Source organism: Prunus avium, chromosome 5 (genome assembly GCF_965620075.1).
Source record: "Prunus avium chromosome 5, drPruAviu1.hap1.1, whole genome shotgun sequence".
NCBI lineage: Eukaryota > Viridiplantae > Streptophyta > Magnoliopsida > Rosales > Rosaceae > Prunus > Prunus avium.
In genome coordinates, this window is record NC_142288.1 from 28,297,578 (window position 1) to 28,318,674 (window position 21,097).

General features: G+C 36.2%; 2 protein-coding genes across 2 annotated transcripts; one reads left to right on the forward strand and one right to left on the reverse strand.

The window, feature by feature from the left end:
• Positions 1-794: 794 nt before the first annotated feature.
• On the reverse strand, positions 795-5,332 carry LOC110762409 (Leucine-rich repeat (LRR) family protein). Its single transcript, XM_021965048.2, has 10 exons — positions 5,005-5,332; positions 4,345-4,414; positions 4,098-4,144; positions 3,417-3,525; positions 3,206-3,291; positions 2,492-2,582; positions 2,265-2,350; positions 1,801-1,887; positions 1,560-1,697; positions 795-1,137 (listed from the first exon to the last, which is right to left on the reverse strand). The coding sequence occupies exons 1-9, from the start codon at positions 5,101-5,103 to the stop codon at positions 1,587-1,589; spliced, it is 786 nt and encodes a 261-aa protein (XP_021820740.1). The 5' UTR covers positions 5,104-5,332; the 3' UTR covers positions 795-1,137; positions 1,560-1,586.
• Positions 5,333-9,850: 4,518 nt separating this feature from the next.
• LOC110762333 (pre-mRNA-splicing factor ATP-dependent RNA helicase DEAH1) lies at positions 9,851-19,511 on the forward strand. Its single transcript, XM_021964950.2, has 28 exons — positions 9,851-10,107; positions 10,430-10,534; positions 10,638-10,768; positions 10,877-11,074; positions 11,160-11,231; positions 11,512-11,598; positions 11,999-12,032; positions 12,165-12,219; positions 12,786-12,845; positions 13,014-13,085; positions 13,264-13,327; positions 13,484-13,563; positions 13,710-13,777; positions 13,875-13,932; positions 14,107-14,164; positions 14,252-14,320; positions 14,711-14,779; positions 15,002-15,091; positions 15,461-15,547; positions 15,788-15,903; positions 15,987-16,053; positions 16,358-17,398; positions 17,647-17,709; positions 17,933-18,056; positions 18,159-18,259; positions 18,702-18,764; positions 18,860-18,932; positions 19,130-19,511. The coding sequence occupies exons 2-28, from the start codon at positions 10,435-10,437 to the stop codon at positions 19,168-19,170; spliced, it is 3,141 nt and encodes a 1,046-aa protein (XP_021820642.1). The 5' UTR covers positions 9,851-10,107; positions 10,430-10,434; the 3' UTR covers positions 19,171-19,511.
• Positions 19,512-21,097: the final 1,586 nt, after the last annotated feature.

A 21,097-nucleotide genomic window follows, 5' to 3' on the forward strand; every position in this document is an offset into this window, starting at 1 on the left:
CTTCACATGGTATATGGTTTCATAAAGGTCCTCTCACTCTATTAGCCTACTCTGATGCAGACTGGGCTGGCTGCACTTTTGATAGGAGATCGACGGGTGGATTTTGTGTGTTTCTTGGCTCAAACTTGGTGAGCTGGAGTGCTAAAAAGCAGCCTACAGTCGCTCGTTCGTCTATTGAGGCTGAATATCGATCCCTGGCTCACACTGCTGCTGAAGTTACATGGATTTGCAAAGTCTTTCGAGATTTTGGTTTCTCCTCCTCTGTTAAACCTACCATTTGGTGTGATAACATTTCTGCTATCTCCCTTGCATCAAACCCTGTTTTTCATGCCAGAACCAAACATGTGGAAATTGATTATCATTATATCGGGGAGCTGGTTCTTGCAAATCTTGTTACAGTTCAGTATGTTTGCAGCCAAGACCAGATAGCTGATATTCATACTAAATCTTTGTCTAAGAATCGGTTTCTCTTTCTTCAATCCAAGCTTTCTCTTGGAACTCCTAGTCTTTCCATGCTCAGCTTGAGGGGGTGTAAAGATAAAGATGCCGAGTCATGACTCATGACAGCTCATTTAGTTTGTTAAGCTGTTATGTTTGTTACAGCAGGTTGTTAGGGAAAGTTTTGTATAGCCTTGGTTATATATATACACCTCAAATGTAAATGTAATTAACAAGAAAAGTAAGTAAATGAGAAGAGGATTATTCAGTAAAACCATTCTTCTGTTTTCCTTTGTTTCTCTGGTTTCTTTGGTTTCTTTATGCTTATCATCTACCACTTTGGTCGAATGAAAATCTGTCCAGAAATTGCGTTCAGTGTTCTCATTATATTCACTTTTCCATTTTGTATCAGTACATGTAACATTTTATTTTACAGTTCAAATGTGTAACCAAAATGAGTTCCCACCCTTCCATATACAAAGCTTGCCAATGACCGGCAAGTATTGAAGAAAACACTATCAATATCAAGTGTACAATGCAACAGAATTCAGTTCGGATACTTTTTATTTTGCATATGACGAGTGATCATAAATAACAATGTTGTCGTCCATTCCCAAGCTACAGCAGAGCTCATCTCAATTTACAGTGGCGAAGAAACCACCCCTCTTTTGCATTTGAATGGCATTGACTCGTTAACCTCTGTCGTCGAATCAAATGATAAAAAGGAATCGTTAAATGCAAGCCACTGTAGAAAGCAAGAAGAAATATGCAAATCTTGTGTGTCAACCCATCACTATCAATTTGTTTTAAGATAGGTACGGGAGGACGATGAGCAACTTAGCTTGAGTATGCTTATAGTGTTTGAACATGTCAATTTTACTTCAAAAATCAGCATAGTAGGCAAAACCAGAGCAGCAGTGACCATTAATAGATACTTACAGAATTGAAAGTGTCAAATCAGAAAAACTGAGAGGACAAATACAAAGTGCAATTCTGGTAATATCAATTATTTGACGAGAGCCACAACCAAGAATATAAACCCGCCCAACAAGAGACTCCTCTCTTTTCGCTAGTACAATACAAACACTAGAACTTCATTGAGACTTTGGTTCAGAACTTACTGTTTCAGGAATGTCAATGTCATACTCTCAATGATCGACACCCTCATCAAGGCCTTTGGAACTGATCATCACATTTGAGTCAATTTGTTTGTCGAACTTCTTCTTCCTCCTTGCTTCAAACTCTTGGAATCCTTCCATCTAGATTTTTATCTCAGGGTAAATGTTCAAATCCACATAGAAAGTATTGCTGGGAAAAAAAAAAGGACAGAATTAAAACAAACATCAGGAAAATGTGGCATACCTGCTGAAACTGATCCATTGATATAGGGTTTCCATGCAGGGAAATATTCTGCAGAGCTTTACAGTCTTTCAACAGATTAGTAGGTATCTGTCAAACAAGAGAGTTATAAATTAACACAGGCATGGCCAGCCACAGAAAAATTATAGGAAAGTTCAACATCCAAAAGTAAATGGTGAGTGAGTGGTGAAGGGGCTGGCAGACATGTCTGCCAACCACTAACAACATCCAAATTTAAATCTATAAATTAGTAGAACCAGTAAAAGATTTCCTTCCAGGGAGCCATGTCTCGATTTAGCCATCACATTACATTACAAAACTGTACTAAGCACCCTTTTTAAGATGGGTAGGGGTAGGGGGAGTTAGGGAGCGCATGGAAACCAAAAGCCCAAGAAATACTCCAACTAGTCATCTTTTATGTAGTTAAGAAAGTCAAATGAAACTCGTGTGATCTGTACAAACTATACCTGCTTCACATTATTATTGTCTAAGCAAAGTGCCTTTAAGTGGACAAGGTTGCAGACTGATTCAGGAAGATCTTCAATTGAATTATCTGAAAAGCAATCCAGAATCATGAAGCTGTGAGAGGTAAAAAAAAAAAAAAAAAAGTTACAACCTTAGAACCACAATAGAGAAAGAAAAACCACATAAAACGGACATCAACTAGTAGAACAATAGAAAAGTTTAAACATACCATCTGCTTGTAATTCTTCCAGAGAGAAGCAACTACCGATGGATTCTGGGAGAGACTTCAATTTGTTGTGCGATACATTTAAAAGCTTTAACTGCATTAAACAATCCATTGTTAGATCCTGGATTTCAGAAGAAACACTCAATGTTTGATATTCAAAAATGTTAGAAATCGAATTAAGATTCCATTAATGTATTTTCCAATTATTTCTTTTTCATCATCATCATCATCCTTGCTTTTGTCCAATCATATATGGTTGAGCTACATGAACTCTCGTCTTTCATTCTTTTTATTATATTCAGTATCTCCAATTAAATCTAACTGTTTAGATATTTTCATATTACTTCTTCTATCTTCTACTTTAACTACCGTTCTTTTGTTATAGGTGTATCTAATGGTTGACGTTGCATATGTTTATACCACCTAAGCCAACTTTCTCTTATCACTAATACGTGCCACTCTCACCATTTCTCTAAAATAGGTTTTTAATTTTCTTTCCTAGCCACTCAGAGAATATGAACTTTTACCTTCTATGCTAGTAATGTTCTGGAAAAATCTAGATCAAGGCGCAGCACTAGGTTCATGGATGCAGTAATTATTGACATAATGCAAGTTTGATATAGGGGAACATGAGATTGATATTTAATTCAGGTATAAAATTCCTAACCACTTGAACAGAAAAACAGACAAACAGGTTGTAAAGCCCAAATCACTTACATTGCGCAAGCTTCCAATAGTCTCAGGCAAATATTGTAAGGAATTTCCAGAGATGGATAACTGCTCAAGTCTCACCAGCTGTCCCACTGGAAACAGGAAACATACATCTTGTTAGTTAGGCGTCCAGTGATGAAGTCTTTGAAAGAAAATCCCATGAAGTTGAAGAAACCAAATTAAATATAACATTATCTTACTTAGAGAAGAGAATTACATTCATCAGGTAAGGAAGTAACTCGATTTGCATCAAGTGTCATAACTTTTAGAGACTCTAGTTTTGCCAAATTTATCGGTAGTCTGTCAATGAGGTTATGAGCTAAGACCTGAAAGATAGAGCAACTCATATTCAAATGTCTAAATTGATCATCCCAATGTATGATAGAACAATTTTGCATTAATACTCAACAAATCTTCATCATGTAGACATTATTAAATTTGTGTCAACTATTTAAGTTGTTCGTTAAAAAAAAAAAAACAAAAAACCTTTTGATTTCTCGTAAAAAACAACTTTGTATTTTCATATATGTTGAATTGAATAATCTAAGCAATTCATTAACAGATTTAAAAAGCACTAAATCCCATCCAACAGTCCACTCATGATTGTAACCTTTAAAACAAGGACCATCATTTTCATCAAAAAATATTTGTGTCACTCTATACTCATCCTTCTATGTTCAACAGAGAAAACTCATGGGATTTTCTCTGTTGAACATAGAAGGACCATCATTTTCATAATAAAACATTTGTGTCACTCTATACTCTATTCTCGTGATGAATGTAAACCAAACGAAAGTTGAAGTCTTAAAAATGTTATATACGACAAATTGGTTGTAGAGCATGAATTTAGGAATGAGAGCCACAGTATATGTACAAAAGTCAAATACATAATTCTTACCAGTCGCTGCAGGTTTACTAATTTGCTAATTTCCATAGGAATGTCAACTGCATGCAGAAAAAGAGAAGTAAACTAGATGTTTAAGTATGCTTCATTCTGTAAGATTTAAAAATACTGAAACCTTGAAAACCAAGCCACGAGAAAACCTCTATAGTTAAGATTAGTTCTGTGAAAATCAGATGCCTTACAGAGAAAACTACACAGCTAAATTGGTGAATTGGATGCCTCGCTGGGAAAAGTACGTTACCTATTTTGTTGTGTGTTAAATCAAGAGTACGTACTGATCTGTCCAGGTCAAGAATTTCATCTGGAAATGACTGTTGCAGAGAAAGTAACCAATAAGTAAACAACCTAGACCACACACGAGCACACAAAGCATCTCTTCTGAATGAAACCACCAACCTGTGATGCTCATTGCCTAAAATGTGCAGCGTACATCAACCATACATATGCTAGTTTATGCATACATTTGTATAAATATAGTACAAACGGGAATGTAAAATGACTGCTTTACTCGCTCAACCAAAAAGCTAACTTTTTCATCAGTCAACTCAAAGAGAAACCATGTTGGATTAACATGAGCTCTCTTTCAACTTCAATTTACATCTGAGCCAAACTATTGAGACATCTCAATTATGAATTTTTTATACATAATTCTTGCTTCTAATTTGTAATCACAAGCCATCACGGAAATGTAGCAATAAGCACAGCCCACCAATATGAACCAACTTTATTAAAATTTGATCAATTTATCCCACCCACCCTCCTACTCTCACCTCCCCAACATTTAATACCCTCCATTAATTCAAATTCAAAACAATTATCCAACTCAAAATCAAGCAGACCAATAGAGGGGAGAGAGAGAGAGAGAGAGAGAGAGAGAGAGAGAGAGAGAGAGACAAATTGCCTTCAATTTGGAGTCCCGCAAACCAACAATGCCGGTGGATCGCCATCGGGCGGCTCTGTTCGCTTTTGAGTCTACGCTTTTGCTGGAATTGCAACCCATTTTGTCACCAACAAATTAATCTTATAAATTTTGAGAAGAGAAGGCAATGGAATTGAAGAAGGCACTGTATCTATATATGTATATATTCTTCAATTTTGTCTCTCTGCACAAATAAAATTTCGTCTCTTGGATTCAAAGTTAGAGACAATGAAATTTGATTAGCGTTGTGCAGAGAGGTTTAGGTGGGGGTCAAGGTCTCCAGAGCCTCCAAAGCTACGGACGAGGTGAAGAAGAAGTAGTCGTCGTCATTTTCAACGACTTCATTTTCCATTCAGGGACCCAAAAACCGCGTCATTTCCTCCACGTGTTCTCCTGTGACTCGCATCTCTAAGGCTTAGTGTGGCTCTTACCTCACACGATCGACCCGCAACCCCAACCTTTTCAATAAAAGAAAACAAATAAATTTAATTTAATCTTTTGGAATTTTTGGCGCTTTTGGGGTGGACTTCGCGCCGAGTTTTTAAATGGGCATCGGATCGGACCTTTTAACCCGACTAAAATTTTGGGCCTTTGTATTTTGGACATCGGATCGGGCTTAAGATGCCCGGATTTGCTCGGTTTGCTCGGGTTGCAGTTTCAGATGCCCAGCCTTAAGTTTAAAAGTCAATATTTCCTTTATATTGAATTGTGAGATTAACCCCTCACTCAAAACCCCTCGCCCATAACCCCTCAATATAGCATTTTCATTCTTTTACATCCTAAATATTTTAGGATTTAACATCTCCCTTAGAGCACTTCCACCAGTTTGCCCTTTGTCATGGCAAGGGGGGCTAGGGCAGCTACTATTCATGTGAATAGTGGCTGCTCTTGCAAAAGGTTGTGGTGTTTCCACCTATTGACATGGCAACAACCATTCACATGAGATACGAGGAGAGAAATTTGTATAGAGTTTTGGTGTGGGAAGCGAAAACTATGACTAAGTATTTATTTATAAAAAAAATCTGAAATTTTTTTTGTATTTTTTAAAGATTTTTTTTAAAATTTTTGTGTTGCTGACCTCAACAAACCCGGGCTTGAACTCGGGCTCATCTTGCCTGAGGGCTGGCCTGGTTTCGTGAGCCCCAGCAGCTGCCCTGGCCAACCCTTGCTGCTGGAAATGGTTTTTGGGCCTAAACCCCCACCTCCCAGCCCTTGTTGCTGGAATTGCTCTTAGATCGACTAAAATTTTGGTCCAACATGTAAAAGTTTACGGCCCAAAGCCCGTCCTTTATATTTCTCTCTTCGCGACCCAATCTCTCAAAGCCTGCACTTTCCTTTTCTATTTTTGTGTTGTTGCCGTGACACGACCCCATTTTGAAGGCACAACGAATTGTCAACTCCAGCCATTTGCAGTGGTCTCGAAAGTAAATCGTAATGTTCACACATTCCTCGCATTACCACATGTGAGAAGCTCACACAGGCTTTCTCTCGAAAGACATCCCTTTTCTCATCCTAACAAACAAACGCAATAAATATTTGTAGCCATAAGGTGAGTTCTCCTAGTTAACTCCATTATCTAAAAAACAGTATTTAAGGTTTCAATGTGATCCTTCTTGTTTTGTTTACGGTAATTTCGTTGAAAATGTTATTTGCTTTTTAGCTTAAGCAACATGGATAAATTCGCTTTGTACTTGATATTCTTCCTTATGGTTTCTGAATTTGAAATTGCCTTCACTTAGATTGTTTAGTTTAAATTAGCAGGAATTGCTTAACTTCTTCACCCTTGTTCTTTTGTTTTATTTTGAAATAAAGTTTTACCATTATTTTCTCTCCATATATGTTGAGAATAATTTCTTGGCTTATTATCACAAAAGGTCTCTAAGGTTTACGAAACTATCAGATTTCATCCTTAATGTTTTTTTGTGTCATTAGTGGTCCTCAAGGTTAGTATGTATGATCACAAATGGTCCCTGCCGTTAGATTCCGTCAAAAACTCCGTTAGTTTGCTGATGTGGCATATATATATATCACAAAACATCCCTGAGGTTTACACACCTATCACAAATGGTCCCTGCAAATTTTTTAAATTTAAAATTCATAAAATTTTGATTTTATTTTTTAAATTTTATGAATTTTAAATTATTTTAAAATATATATTGTATTTTAAATACACATGACACTATATTATTTTAGATGTGGGCTCCACATAGATGCCACATCAACAAACTAATGGAGTTTTTAAAAAATAATTTAAAATTCATAAAATTTAAAAATGAAAAAAACCAAGGGTTTAGGGATTATAAATGGTCCTTAAGGTTAAAATCCTTATATAAATGATTTTTTCATTTTAAAATTTTATGAATTTTAAATTATTTTAAAAAAACTTCATTAGTTTGTTGGTGTGGCATATATGTGGAGCCCACATCTTCAAAAATATAGTGTCATATGTATTTAAAATAAAATATATATTTTTAAATAATATAAAAAAGAAAACCAAAATTTTATGAATTTTAAATTAAAAAATTAAAAAATTTCGCAAGGACCATTTGTGATAGATGTGTAAACCTTAGGGATGTTTTGTGATATGTATATATGCCACGTCAGCAAACTAACGGAGTTTTTGACGGAACCTAACGGCAAGGACCATTTGTGATTATACATACTAACCTTGAGGACCACGAGTGACACAAAAAAACATTAAGGATGCAATCTGATAGTTTCGTAAACCTTAGGTATCTTTTGTGATAATAAGCCTAATTTCTTTTAATGAATGGCTTGATTAAAATCTTGGGCCTTGGCCTTAAGCTCCAACACGTTTAAAAAAAGCCCAAAACTTGTGCTATATATTTCTCTCTCTACGAGTCGAGATCGGACTTTTAGCATAAAATTCATCTCATAATAAAATCCTTTGTATTAATTTATGTATTATTCCAAAATATTTACAAAGGTTGTTGATCTTCAATTTGAATTGTTATGCTTCTGAGTTTTTTTATTTTTTGGGGTAAGATTATGTTAGCTTTTAGTTTTAGGTAATTAGGTTAATAATTATTAAGTTATTACAAATAAAAATATAATTAGAAAGGTAAGTAGCACAAGTTAAGGACATGTGAGACAAAAGTTTTCATCTTTTGTAAGTCAACATTCTACTTTTGTAGTGTTTTCAAAAGATAAGATGGTGAGAATGGTCAAATTTCAGAAATACTATATAAAAAAATCAAATACAAACATGTAAAAAGATAAAATATGAAACATGAGAAAGGTCACTTGACCACTGTGAGCCTTCATTAGCTTCGGCTTCGCCCTTGCCCATGGCATTTTAGTTGTTTGTGTGTGTGAAATCTTCCTCCCCTTTAGTTTAGACTATTGATTGTACTATAAAAAAAATATTTAATTGGGCCAATTGGGTATAACTCGGTTGGTTGCGTTCTTCCATCTCCATCCATATGAGCGAATGTTAGAAATCCTTAGGCACCCAATGACTATTGTGCAAACCCCCTCCTCTCAATCGCTTGTATTAGAAAATATATTTACAGTTGGAGTGAGTATTAACTATTTTTTTACATTATTTATGTGGACCCAAAAAGTAAAGTCAATATGTATATTTTTGTTGGTAAGGGGAATGCTAACAACCTTCTCTCTAACCTTCTCCTTTTGACATTCTCGATTTTTTGCTTGACATGTGTCATTCTCCTTACACTTAAAACAATGTCATTAATATATTATACAAGCTAATTTTTACTTTCCAAGTTTACCCTTATTAAATGTATTCAATTTCTCCAAAAAAATTTCACAACTTTCTTACCATCTTATTAATTTTTTTTAAAAAAGAAAATGTATGCTTTTTCTAAAAAAGGAAATGTCTGTTTTTATTTTTTATTTTTATTTATTTTATAAACACAAAGGGTTTAGATAGGAAATGTATTCAATCTACTAAACCCTTTGTGTTAAAAAAAAAAAAAAAAGGGACATTTCCTCTTTTTTAAAAAAGCATACATTTTCTTTTAAAAAAAAAAATTATAAGATGGTAAGAAAGTTGTGAATTTTTTTTTTGGATAAATTGAATACATTTAGTAAGGGTAAACTTGGAAAGTTAAAGTTAGCTTGTATAATATATTAATGACATTGTTTTAAGTGTAAGAAGAATGACACATGTTAAGCAAAAAGGGAAGAAGGTCCAAAAGAGAAGGCTTGCTAGCATTCCCATTTTGGTAAATACCACGAGGTGTCCCCACACCCCGAGTGGGATTCAGCTTTTCCTTTATGTTATTGGATGATGATATTGAGCCCCTCACTCCCTTAGAGCAAGTCCAGCAGTGGGTTTTGGACTGAGGCTAGGGGGTTTGGGAGAAAAAGGGCCTCCAGCAGCAAGGGTTAGCCCGAGTTGCTTGTGGGGGCCACGAAGTCAGGCTGGCCTGAGGGCAGGTTCAGCCCTAGATTCAAAACTCAGGGGGCTGACGTCAGCAACAACAAAAATTATAAAAAAAACCAAAAAAATTCATATTTTTTTAAAATAAATACTTAGTCATATTTTTCACTTCCCACACCAAAAATAGTGGCTGCCCTACCCCCCTTGCCAAATGAAAAAACTTGCCTGCACCGGGGACAGTCCTATCCCCCTCCAATCGCAGCCCGCCACGTGTCTAACTTTGTCAGAAAATGGACAAGTGGCGGGCTGCGATTGGAGGGGGATAGAACTGTAGTTCTATCCCCGGTGCAGGCAAGTGTTTCTCCTTGCCAAGGCTAAGGGCAACCGGTGGAATTGCTCTTAGACCAATTAAAATTTTGGCTCCAACATGTGAAAAATTACGGCCCAAAGCCCTTCCTTTATATTTCTCTCTCCGACCCAATCTCGCAAAGCCCGCACTTTCCTTCTCTCTTTCTGTGTCGTCGCCGTGACGCGACGCCGTTTTGAACGCACAGCGAACTGTCAACTCCGGCCGTTTACAGTGGTCTCGGAAGTAGCCGTACTGTCCACACGTTCCTCGCATTACCGCACGTGCAAAGCTCACACAGAGCCTTTCTCTAGGAAGACCAATCCTTTTCTCAGCCAAACAAACAAACGCTAGAAATATTTGTAGCCCTAAGGTGAGTTCCCTTAGTTAATTCCGTTATCTAAACGGAAAACAGTACTTAGGTTTCAATGTGATCCTTCTTGTTTTGTTTACGGTAATTACGTTGAAAAAGTTATTTGCTTTTTAGCTTAAGCAACATGGATAAATTCTCTTTGTACTTGATATTCTTCCTTCTCGTTTCTGAATTTGAATTTGCCTTCACTTGATTGTTAGTTTAAATTAGCAGGAATTGCTTAACTTCTTCTTCACCTTTGTTCTTTTGTTTTATTTTGAAATAAAGTTTTACCATTATTTTCTCTCAATATATGTTGAGAATGATTTATTTTTGAATGCAGGGAAAATGGGGAGCGAGAGCAATCTAAAGACATGGGTATCCGATAAGTTGATGACGTTTCTCGGATATTCTCAGCCCACTGTTGTTCAGTACATTATTGGATTAAGTTAGTTGTCCTTACCTGTTAATTTTCTCTTGCTTTTGTGTACTCAATTTAAAAATTTACATTGTGCACGCTGTTTCTAATCGAAACTTCACATTTCTTGCAGCCAAACAAGCAAAATCACCGGCTGATGTGGTGGGCAAGCTTGTAGAATTTGGGTTGTCCTCTTCGGCCGAAACAAGTGCATTTGCTGAAGACATCTTCGCAAGAGTGCCCCGTAAAGAATCTGGTTTGAATGTGAGTTGTTATTCCAAATTAAATGAATGTGTAGACTTAGGATTTTAGCCTCCAGTTTTATCTGTCTATGACATCGTGTCTTTCCTGCTTGTTACTTGTGTATATCAGCTATATCAGAAACAAGAGAGGGAAGCTGCGATGTTGGTGAAGAAGCAGAAGACATATTCTCTCTTGGATGCAGATGACCAAGATGACGATGATGGCGATGGATCTTCTGTCCAGGTTGTTTCTGAGTCCAGGAAAGCTGACTCCCATAAGAAACGTTTCAGGAAGAAGGTCTTGAGTCAAGAAGATGAAGATGATGAGGTTAATTCTTTTAACTTCTTGAAAGGTAATATTCTATATTTGTTTCTCATGGTAACTGTTGTTTTAACTGAGTGCAATGATGCAGGTGATTGCACAAGAGGCAGAAGAGAGACGAGTTAAAAGACGAATTTCCCCAGATGACAATGATGGTTCAGAGGTTTTCTTGTTTTATTTTTATATATATTTTAAAATTTATCAATAGGTAGTGCTTCAATACTTGGTTAGTCTTTCACTTTGTGGTCGGATTGGTTAATTATCTTGTTATCTGATGATAGAATCTGTATGGTTCATTAATCATGCCATTATGTTCATTATAATTATATATACATTTTTTGCTATGTCTCATATACACATTGAGGGACATGTTTGCATTCATTTTCTGTTATACATTTTTCCTAATATTTCTCTACATGTCCTCTATTTAAAATGGTATGCAGTCAGAAGAAGAAAGATTGCGTGATCAAAGAGAGAGGGAGCAATTGGAGCAGAATATAAGGGAACGGGATACAGCGGCTACACGAAAGGTACAAATTTAGTTCAGAACTGATTTTCATTTCCTACATTTAGTTTTCGGTATAAAAATTGCTTGGATTGTCTTCCTGCTTCGAGCTAGTTCTAGTTGTTTAAAGGTTGCATCCTTAAATGATTTATTGATATCATGCAAAGATGTATGCTTTGAAACTGCAGCTGTATTGTATATTTCGGCTAGAATATTATTATCTGGGTCTAGTCCTTGATACGGAGATTATCCTGTTTTACCCACAAACTACTGTTATGGTGTTTCCTAGCTACAACTCTTAGATTGAGCTATGCCTTCTCATATTCGTCTCTGATTTGGAACAACTACCTACATGTGCATAATCATAACATTGCTTTTGTTGTTTTCTTGTCACTAACTTCCTTTTTTTCCCTCCCTCCCTACAGTTAACAGAGAGAAAATTAACACGAAAGGAAGAAGGTACTACAACTTGAGAGTAATTACATCCAAACACATATTTCGAGAATTACATACTTAAGACTTGCTGCATTTGCTCATATTCATGTTTATAATTTTTGTTGCCTCATCATGATACATTGTACCGTACAACAGAGGAGGCTATTCGGAGAAGCAATGCATTGGAGCGGAATGACCTTGAAGATTTAAGGTTTGTCATTATCTAGATATCATGAATTAATTTATTCTGAAGTTCTGTGTTTTTTTGGTATCGTTCTTATAGGTGAAATTCTATTTTTTGGCAGGCAATAGAAAACTTCAAATAGTTAAAAGATTAGTGCTTTAAAACAAATAATATTTGAAGTTTCTAAATAGTATTTGATTCATTCTGAAGTCCTCTGTTTTTAATTTTTTTGGTATCGTTCTTATAGGTGAAATTCTTTTGTTTTGGCAGGCAATAGTTGTTTTTGAAATAGTTAAAAGATTAATGGTTTAAAAAAAATAAAATCCACCCTTAGTTTTCTAAATTTTTGAGCAAGAGTACCTGCATGCCTTTCTGTCTTCTTACACATAAAAAGCTGCTTGTTTCTAAATGGTTTAGTACACAAACATTCTGGTGATTTGTCAGAGTGGAAAAGACTGTCTTTCCATTTTAGTTATTATCTTGAAGCTACTTATTTTCATCCTAGAAAGCAAAATAAAGTACTCAAAATATATATGTTCTATATGACAGTAAGCGGGGTTCTAATATTTCTCCTTCAATTGTCTCTGCTTCAGAAAAGTTTCAAGACAAGAATATCTCAAGAAGAGGGAGCAAAAGAAATTGGAGGAAATCAGGTATGGAAAGAATTATCTTTTGCTTTGACCTAAAGTTAGCTCCCCCAACCCCCACCCCGACCCCCTACCCCCAAAAGAAAGAAAAAGAAAAAACCTGTTGTAGTTCTGTAATTTAAAAGGTATAACTGCACAATTAGCGGTGCTTAATTGTTTTGACATGTATCTCAGAGACGATATAGAGGATGAACAATACTTATTTGATGGTGTGAAGCTCACTGAAGCAGAATATCGCGAACTAAGGTAATGAAAATGCCGTTACCTAATTACTTTGCCATGATCAGTCAGTGGTTATTGGTTAGCGTTTTATTACTCCAATAAACCGAAGTTAAAGAAAAAAACTAATTTTAGTTATTTTTCCAGCAAATAAATCTATTACAGAATCTAATAGTTTTTCCTATTTGTGAATTTTGTGCTACAGTTACAAGAGACAAATATATGATCTGGTGAAGAAGAGGTCAGATGAGGTTGAGGATACCACTGAGGTAATTTGGAGTTATTGATAATTAACTATGGTTAGCTTTTTTGCCTATGTGAGCTTGTTTTCAAGAGAGTTCTGTATTGACAATTTTCCTCCTGCTCTCATTGGAGTGGATGAGTAATTGAGATGCATTGGTATTTTCAATCTTTTTGAAATGCAGTACAGGATGCCAGATGCGTACGATGAGGAGGGTGGTGTTAATCAGGAAAAGAGATTTTCTGTTGCTGTGCAACGCTACAGGTCACTATTTTGGAAATGTCCACAATTACTACAATCATCATTCCTGCCCCCCAATAAAATATTCTTAACTCAATAAATGAATCCACAATCCTGAAACAGATCTTGTTCTGTCTTTAACTCTTTTTTTTACCTGTTGCGTTTTATAGGGACCTCAGTGCTGGGGATAAAATGAACCCATTTGCAGAACAGGAAGCTTGGGAGGATCACCAAATTGGTGAGTTCTTTGTGAGGTTTTAGCATTCTCTTAAGTGTCCTTTCCCTTGAAATTTTAAACAAATTTAATAATTTTCATCCTGAGGATCATCTTGCAGGAAAAGCTACGCTGAAATTTGGTTCAAAAAATAAGAAACAAATATCTGATGAGTATCAGTAAGTTTACGAATTTTCATCCTCTTGCTTCTGTTTTACCTGCTTATTTTCACTATCTGAAGTTGCATCTGTTAATAAGTGAAGCAAATTAATTGCAGAAGCTTATTCTCATAGCTTCTTTTGTTTGTGCATGAGCATTCTAAGTCTTTTTCACTCATATATTTTGATGCTTAGATTTGTATTTGAGGATCAGATTGATTTTATCAAGGCATCAGTGATGGATGGTGATGAGGTATGCCAACTAGCATCATCATTTTTGACGTGACACCTTCGTCTGGTATCACAGTCAAAGTCACATCTGTTTGTTTTCTGGATGCAGTTTGATGATGACGGGCAACCCTCTGCGTTACTTGAGTCGAAGGCGAAAACGGCCTTAGAGAAGCTCCAGGTTGCTAATAATTTTCTTTTTCTTAATTTGTTTGTTCATATTTCCTTTGGCTTATTTGCTTAGATGTAACTGTGTTTGGTATGACTTATTCTTACCGTTGTTTTTGAGAAATGTATACTACTAGTTGCAGCCTGTGGCATGCTTCAGAAACGAATGAATAAATTGGGGAAGTTAAAAATGCCTGCTAAATATAAACAACCTGAAGAGCATGAATAAATATAGAACGTTAAAAAATGCAAACATTTTGGAAGCTTTAAAGATTGTTGCGGTGTCCATTTACTTTGTGGTTATCATTAATTATTTAACTATATGATTAACCTTTGAATGGTATCAAATCATAGGAGATTACAATATATGTTTTAATAATCGTTTATGTTTTTGCTCATTCAGGATGACAGAAAAACATTACCCATCTACACCTACCGTGATCAATTGCTTGAAGCTGTTGAAAATCATCAGGTTTTTTAGCTTTTCCATTACAAATTTACGTTTTCAAAATTTTGACTAGGAATGCATGTGTTCAAATGTAATGCAGCTGATGGTTTAGTTTGCACCAGATTGTTATGTTTTACTCCTACAAGCATTTTGAGCCATAGGCATTTCTAACGAATATCCTCATTAACAAAAGTACATCTAAGAATTTTCTTTTTGTATGACATGCCTTCGACTTATGCTTTGTAGGTTCTTGTTATTGTTGGTGAAACTGGTTCTGGAAAAACCACACAGATACCCCAATATCTTCACGAGGCTGGATACACAAAGCGTGGAAAGGTGTAAGCTTTGTTTCTTGCAATTTTCTTGCTTTGTCCTGGAAATCATTCAGTGTTTGATGCGAAATTTTTTGACTCTCAGATGAAATGCTAATTGAAGTGGACCCTTGATAAGGGATAGCCCTTATCATACCTTTTTTTTAAAACTTGTGTGGCTAATATTGAAAAAATATATATATTTTCGTTTTTGGTTTTGCAACATTGTATTTTTAGTATATTCAACATGCTCCTGGAGACTGAACAATTTACCTCAAACAACCTGAAAGGTTTCAAAATTGTGACCGAAAAAAATAGGTGGACTCCTGATTATATTAAAACTATCTAAATGGGTAGTATGGGCTAGATAATTTTTTTATATTTTTTTTTACAGATTGGGTGCACACAGCCACGGCGAGTTGCTGCTATGAGTGTTGCTGCAAGGGTTTCTCAAGAAATAGGGGTCAAACTTGGGCACGAGGTATTCCACTAGCGATCTTTGTTCATTATGCTATTAAGTTAATAACCTGTGATCAGATAAAAAGAAAAAGGTAATGACCAGTGATTCCCTTTATTTAAGAGAAAAAGGTATTCTGATGGTATGCTTATTCTTTGTTTACTTATTTCAAATGGTTCTCTAGGTTCTTGATTCAGTTTGTCCTTGCTTAGATGAATTCTATGTCTATTTGACAGTTGTGGGGGCATTTTATGCCATATGCAGGTTGGTTATTCTATTCGTTTTGAGGATTGCACATCCGAAAAGACTGTTTTGAAATATATGACAGATGGAATGCTGTTGCGAGAGTTCCTTGGTGAACCAGATCTAGCGAGTTACAGGTAAGCTAACTTGGTGTATGGGATATACAGTTCAATACTTGGATTATTTGCATTGGTTCACTTTCTGTCTGCAAATATTTTAGTGTGGTGATGGTGGACGAGGCCCATGAACGAACACTCTCAACTGATATTCTATTTGGACTGGTAAAGGTAAGCAGTAACTCTTCATGTTTCTCAGTCATTTCTTTATGGTGTGTTGCTTATTGAAGTGCATCATGCATCGATTGTAGGACCAATTTAATTTTCTTGACTGTGCTTAATTTTCTTATTTTTAGTGAAGATATTGCCTCTAGTTAAACCTCTGGCATATTTTTGTGGTAATTTCATCTATGGTTTTCTCTTGGAGATTGTTTCTTAATGATCACCCTGTCTACTTTTCTTCTGGAAGCACTTATAATAACTGATAAATACCTTTGTTTCTTCAATATCTGATGGTTAGTGGTTTTTGTAATAGGATATTGCTCGATTTAGACCGGATCTCAAACTGCTTATCTCAAGTGCAACGCTTGATGCTGAGAAGTTCAGTGATTATTTTGATTCTGCTCCAATTTTCAAAATTCCAGGGAGGCGGTATCCTGTTGAAATACATTACACGAAAGCACCAGAAGCTGATTACTTAGATGCAGCAATTGTCACTGCACTTCAAATCCATGTGACACAACCACCTGGAGATATATTGGTATTCCTTACTGGTCAGGAAGAGATTGAAACAGCAGAAGAAATATTGAAGCACAGAACAAGGGGTCTAGGGACAAAAATTGCTGAGCTGATCATTTGTCCCATATATGCAAACCTACCTACTGAGCTGCAAGCAAAAATTTTTGAAGCCACACCTGATGGGGCAAGGAAGGTTGTCCTTGCCACAAATATAGCTGAAACTTCATTGACCATTGATGGGATCAAATATGTTATTGACCCAGGGTTTTGCAAGATGAAGTCGTATAACCCAAGGACTGGAATGGAGTCATTGCTAGTTACTCCCATCTCAAAGGCATCTGCAATGCAGAGGGCAGGTCGATCTGGTCGAACGGGTCCTGGAAAGTGCTTCCGGTTATATACTGCCTACAATTATTACAATGATTTAGATGATAACACAGTACCAGAAGTACAAAGAACTAATCTTGCAAATGTTGTGCTTACGCTGAAGAGCCTTGGTATTCATGACTTATTACACTTTGATTTTATGGACCCTCCGCCGTCTGAAGCATTACTAAAAGCCCTGGAACTGTTATTTGCACTAAGTGCATTAAATAAAGTGGGTGAGTTGACTAAAGTTGGTAGAAGGATGGCGGAGTTTCCTCTTGATCCCATGCTATCTAAGATGATAGTTGCTTCTGATAAGTACAAGTGTTCAGATGAGGTCATTTCCATTGCTGCCATGCTTTCCATTGGTAATTCCATCTTTTACCGTCCCAAGGACAAACAAGTTCATGCTGACAATGCACGTTTGAATTTTCACACCGGGAACGTGGGAGATCACATTGCATTGCTCAAGGTGTAGTTTCTTTCTTTTTCTATATAGTTTCTTTCTATTTTCCCTTTAGTGAACATATCTGATGTTTAGGGCTTTAAACAATGACTTTGGGACTTGGGAGCATGGGAAAATGGTAAATTTGATATGTTAAGTAGTTATAATGACTTGAATGAGGTTGGTATAGATCCGCATTATTAACTGTGTGCCAAGTAAGTTTTCAAATGTTTTTGAATGGTTATTTGACCTCCTTTTTCTCTTTTTCCTCTTAGGTGTATAACTCATGGAAAGAGACCAACTTCTCAACCCAGTGGTGCTATGAAAACTATATACAGGTACAGTTTAATATGCCTCTGTATGGTGACAACAGAATAATACCAATGCCAATTAAAATCTTGATCTATTTTTTATTTAAAACATCGATACTAGTTTAGGTTAATTATTTCCTCTTTTTTGTAGATACTGATTAACATATTGTGTTGACCATGTCAAATTACAATATATTGATTCTTTATCAATACTCCTCACACGGTTGTTTGTAATCCCAAAAATTTACAGGTGAGGAGCATGAAGCGTGCTAGAGATATTAGAGACCAGCTTGAGGGACTCTTGGAGAGGGTTGAGATTGAGCTGGTCTCAAATCTCAGTGATTACGAGACCATAAAGAAGGCGATTACATCTGGTAATCTTACCATTACTGTTAGCCATAATGATCTAAAAGTGATTCTTTTTGTTTTTCCCCTCTGTTCATTGTTAAATTAAACCGTGTTGCTATTTCTATCAGGCTTCTTCCCTCATTCTGCAAAGCTTCAAAAGAATGGATCTTATAGAACAGTCAAACATCCACAGACCGTCCATATACATCCCAGCTCAGGGTTATCACAGGTAAAGATGAATTGCATTGTCCTGGTGGCTGCTTTGCATACAAGCTTAGTCTTTTGGATCACAATTATAAACTGATCTCACTCATGCTATGTATTGAATATAGTATGTGTTAGTGAAGCGTATTTTTTGCAAAGGGAGTGAAAGTGGAATATTGGTTTGGGTCATTACTTTCATTGCATTAAGAGCTGACTGCTCACCCGTGACGAGGATATTTATTATGCATTATGCAAAAAAAGAGGACAAACTTTACTGCTTTTTTAACACATCATTTCGCTTGTGAACACATGTACACAATACCAATTACCAAAAACTCACAGGCTTTTGTATATGCATTAGAGGAAATAATTTATTTGTATGTCAATGTCGGTTTTTGCCTTTCATAGTAATTGGACAAATATTATCTGATGCATTGCTTGATTTTCTATTGAATTTTTATCTTCAGGTGCTTCCGAGATGGGTTATATACCATGAATTGGTACTTACAACCAAGGAATATATGAGACAGGTATATGTTCCCTGGTACCTTTCATTTTCCCTGTTGGTTGGTTATCTCGTATATGCTATTTGCATTACAGCTAAAGCCTTCCAATTAAATTTCAGGTAACAGAATTAAAGCCGGAGTGGTTAGTGGAAATAGCTCCGCATTATTACCAGATGAAGGATGTTGAAGATTGTAAGATCTCTCTCTCTCTCTCTCTCTCTCTCTCTCTCTCTCTCTCTCTGTGTTATATGTATATTGTTATTTCACTACTTTAATATTGGTTTACTTATGCTATTAGTCAATCATATAACTGCTTGATATCTCTATTTAAACGAGTTTCTTATATCATTTGATTCTACGAATTGCTGAAATATTTTTATCCATGGCAGCGATGTCAAAGAAAATGCCCCGTGGAGAAGGGCGTGCATAACAGGATTGAGAACTTGAAGATAATTGTAGATATCACTATGACTAGTGGTTTGTTGGTTAGGGATGTTAGAGCAAAAGGAGCTTGTAAATACAATTTTGTGTACTAAAACAAAACTGCATTTTCAACTAGTTGACACACTAACAACCCAAGGCTTATAGACAGTCTTTTTGCAGTAATTACAAGAGAATCTGAGGGTATTCTTTTCTTACCGTTAGGTTACGGGTTTAGTCGACACACAAAAGACTTGGAGTTAGGCAACTAAGGTGTATTCTGTATCTGACATATCTGTACAAGAATAGACGTTCTTATATTTAAATTGAATATTATTTGAGGAGGTGACCTATCTGGTTTTTGAATCTGCCTAAATGTGGTTGACCTAGCTTTGACTTTTAGTTAACAAAAAAGAGAAAATTGAGCCTAATATATGGATGCTGGAGGTGAGGCTACAAGTCCTCTCTTCTTGAGACTCTCGAGATTGGGCCAGTTTGCCTAATTCTAATTCTAACAAATAATGGTTGTTTGCCAGAAACTTATTAGCAAGCCTATATAATATTTTACTATAATTTATTTAAATATTTTAGTAAATACTATTTTTATGGGTATACTAGTGATTTACTCCCTGAACTTGTACCGAACTTTTGATTTGCACCTATCCGTTTTTTTTAATTATAGAAAATTAAGGATACTAGCTTCTCTTTTTCGCCAATTTCCCTCCTACCATTTAAATTTGCAACATTTCATCCAATTTGCCGTTAAATGAGGGCAAAATGGTCATTTTGTATGTTAATAATAAGGGTCTAGCTGCTCAGAAGCTCCAAATGTTGCTATGATATGCAATTTCCTGAGGTGGGATTCTCCGGTAAAGCACCTCTGAAGCCATTTCTGCTGGCAAGGAAGGGATGGGTTTGGGGGGATGGGTTGGGGTCTAGAGGCAAGGGCTAGGGGATGGAATGGGTCTGGGTCTGGGGCTCGGGGATGGGTCTCGGCTGGGGAGAGAACAAAAAGAATGGGGAGGAGGGGGGAGGGATCTGTGGGGGTGGGGGATTGATCTGGGGATGGAGGATTGGTTTGAGGGTGGAGGGTGATGGTCACATGGGGAATGGGAGGAGAAGAAAACCCAAGGGGGGCTAGGCTCGGGGGTTAAAAAATAGAAAAGGGGAGGTGAGGGGAGGGGTCTGTGGGGTGGGGGATTGATTTGGGAGTCGAGGGTGGTGGTCATGGGGGAATGAGAGGAGAAGAAAAACCCGGAGGAGAGGGGGGGTGGGTTGGGTTCGGGGGATGAAAAATACAGAAGGGGGAAGTGGGGGGGAAAGGTCTGTGGGGGTGGAGGATGATACTCTTTTTCTTCCATTTTTTTCAAAATAATAATTTATAAAAAAAATTTATTTAACTGAAATTTGGATGAAATGTTGAGGATTTAGATGGTAGGGGGGAAATTGATGAAAAAAAAGTTCATATCCTTAATTTTCTTTTTTTAAAAAAAGGATAGGGGGCCAAATCGAAAGTTATGTACAAGTTCAGGGGGTAAATCACTAGTATAACCTATTTGTATTCAATAATATGTGAAAGTTATGTGTATAATATGTGAATTTTGTGCGTATTATTGAAAATTTTGTAAAAACAATGTGTATTAAACCTGTTTGCTTTTATAAAAAACATGTATTTTACCGAACCTTTAAGACGTGTACGGAAAACGGAAGTAGTATTGATAAATACATATGTAGGTGTGTAGTATGAGTATTCAGCGTGGAAATACCAAATTCTTTGAAAGGATAATAATTGTGGAACAGTAAAAAATCCACCGGAGACAATAGAGACTTAGATAATGGCCTAATAGTAATGGATAATGCTCTAAACTACTCTTATCGATAAACTAAAATCGGGGAAAAACAATTAAAAAAAAGATTAGTGTCTATGTAAATAGTAT

Bases quoted from the DNA above. Each gene is read 5' to 3' on its own strand.
- LOC110762409 (XM_021965048.2), bottom strand. From the start codon at position 5,103: ATGGGTTGCAATTCCAGCAAAAGCGTAGACTCAAAAGCGAACAGAGCC. The intron at 4,145-4,344 runs GTAACGTACTTT...TTCTGCATGCAG, and splicing joins TTTAACACACAACAAAATAG to TTGACATTCCTATGGAAATT. The intron at 2,583-3,205 runs GTAAGTGATTTG...TGTTTAATGCAG, and splicing joins CTATTGGAAGCTTGCGCAAT to TTAAAGCTTTTAAATGTATC.
- LOC110762333 (XM_021964950.2), top strand. From the start codon at position 10,435: ATGGGGAGCGAGAGCAATCTAAAGACATGGGTATCCGATAAGTTGATG. The intron at 11,075-11,159 runs GTTAATTCTTTT...GCAATGATGCAG, and splicing joins AAGAAGATGAAGATGATGAG to GTGATTGCACAAGAGGCAGA. The intron at 17,399-17,646 runs GTGTAGTTTCTT...TTTTCCTCTTAG, and splicing joins ATCACATTGCATTGCTCAAG to GTGTATAACTCATGGAAAGA.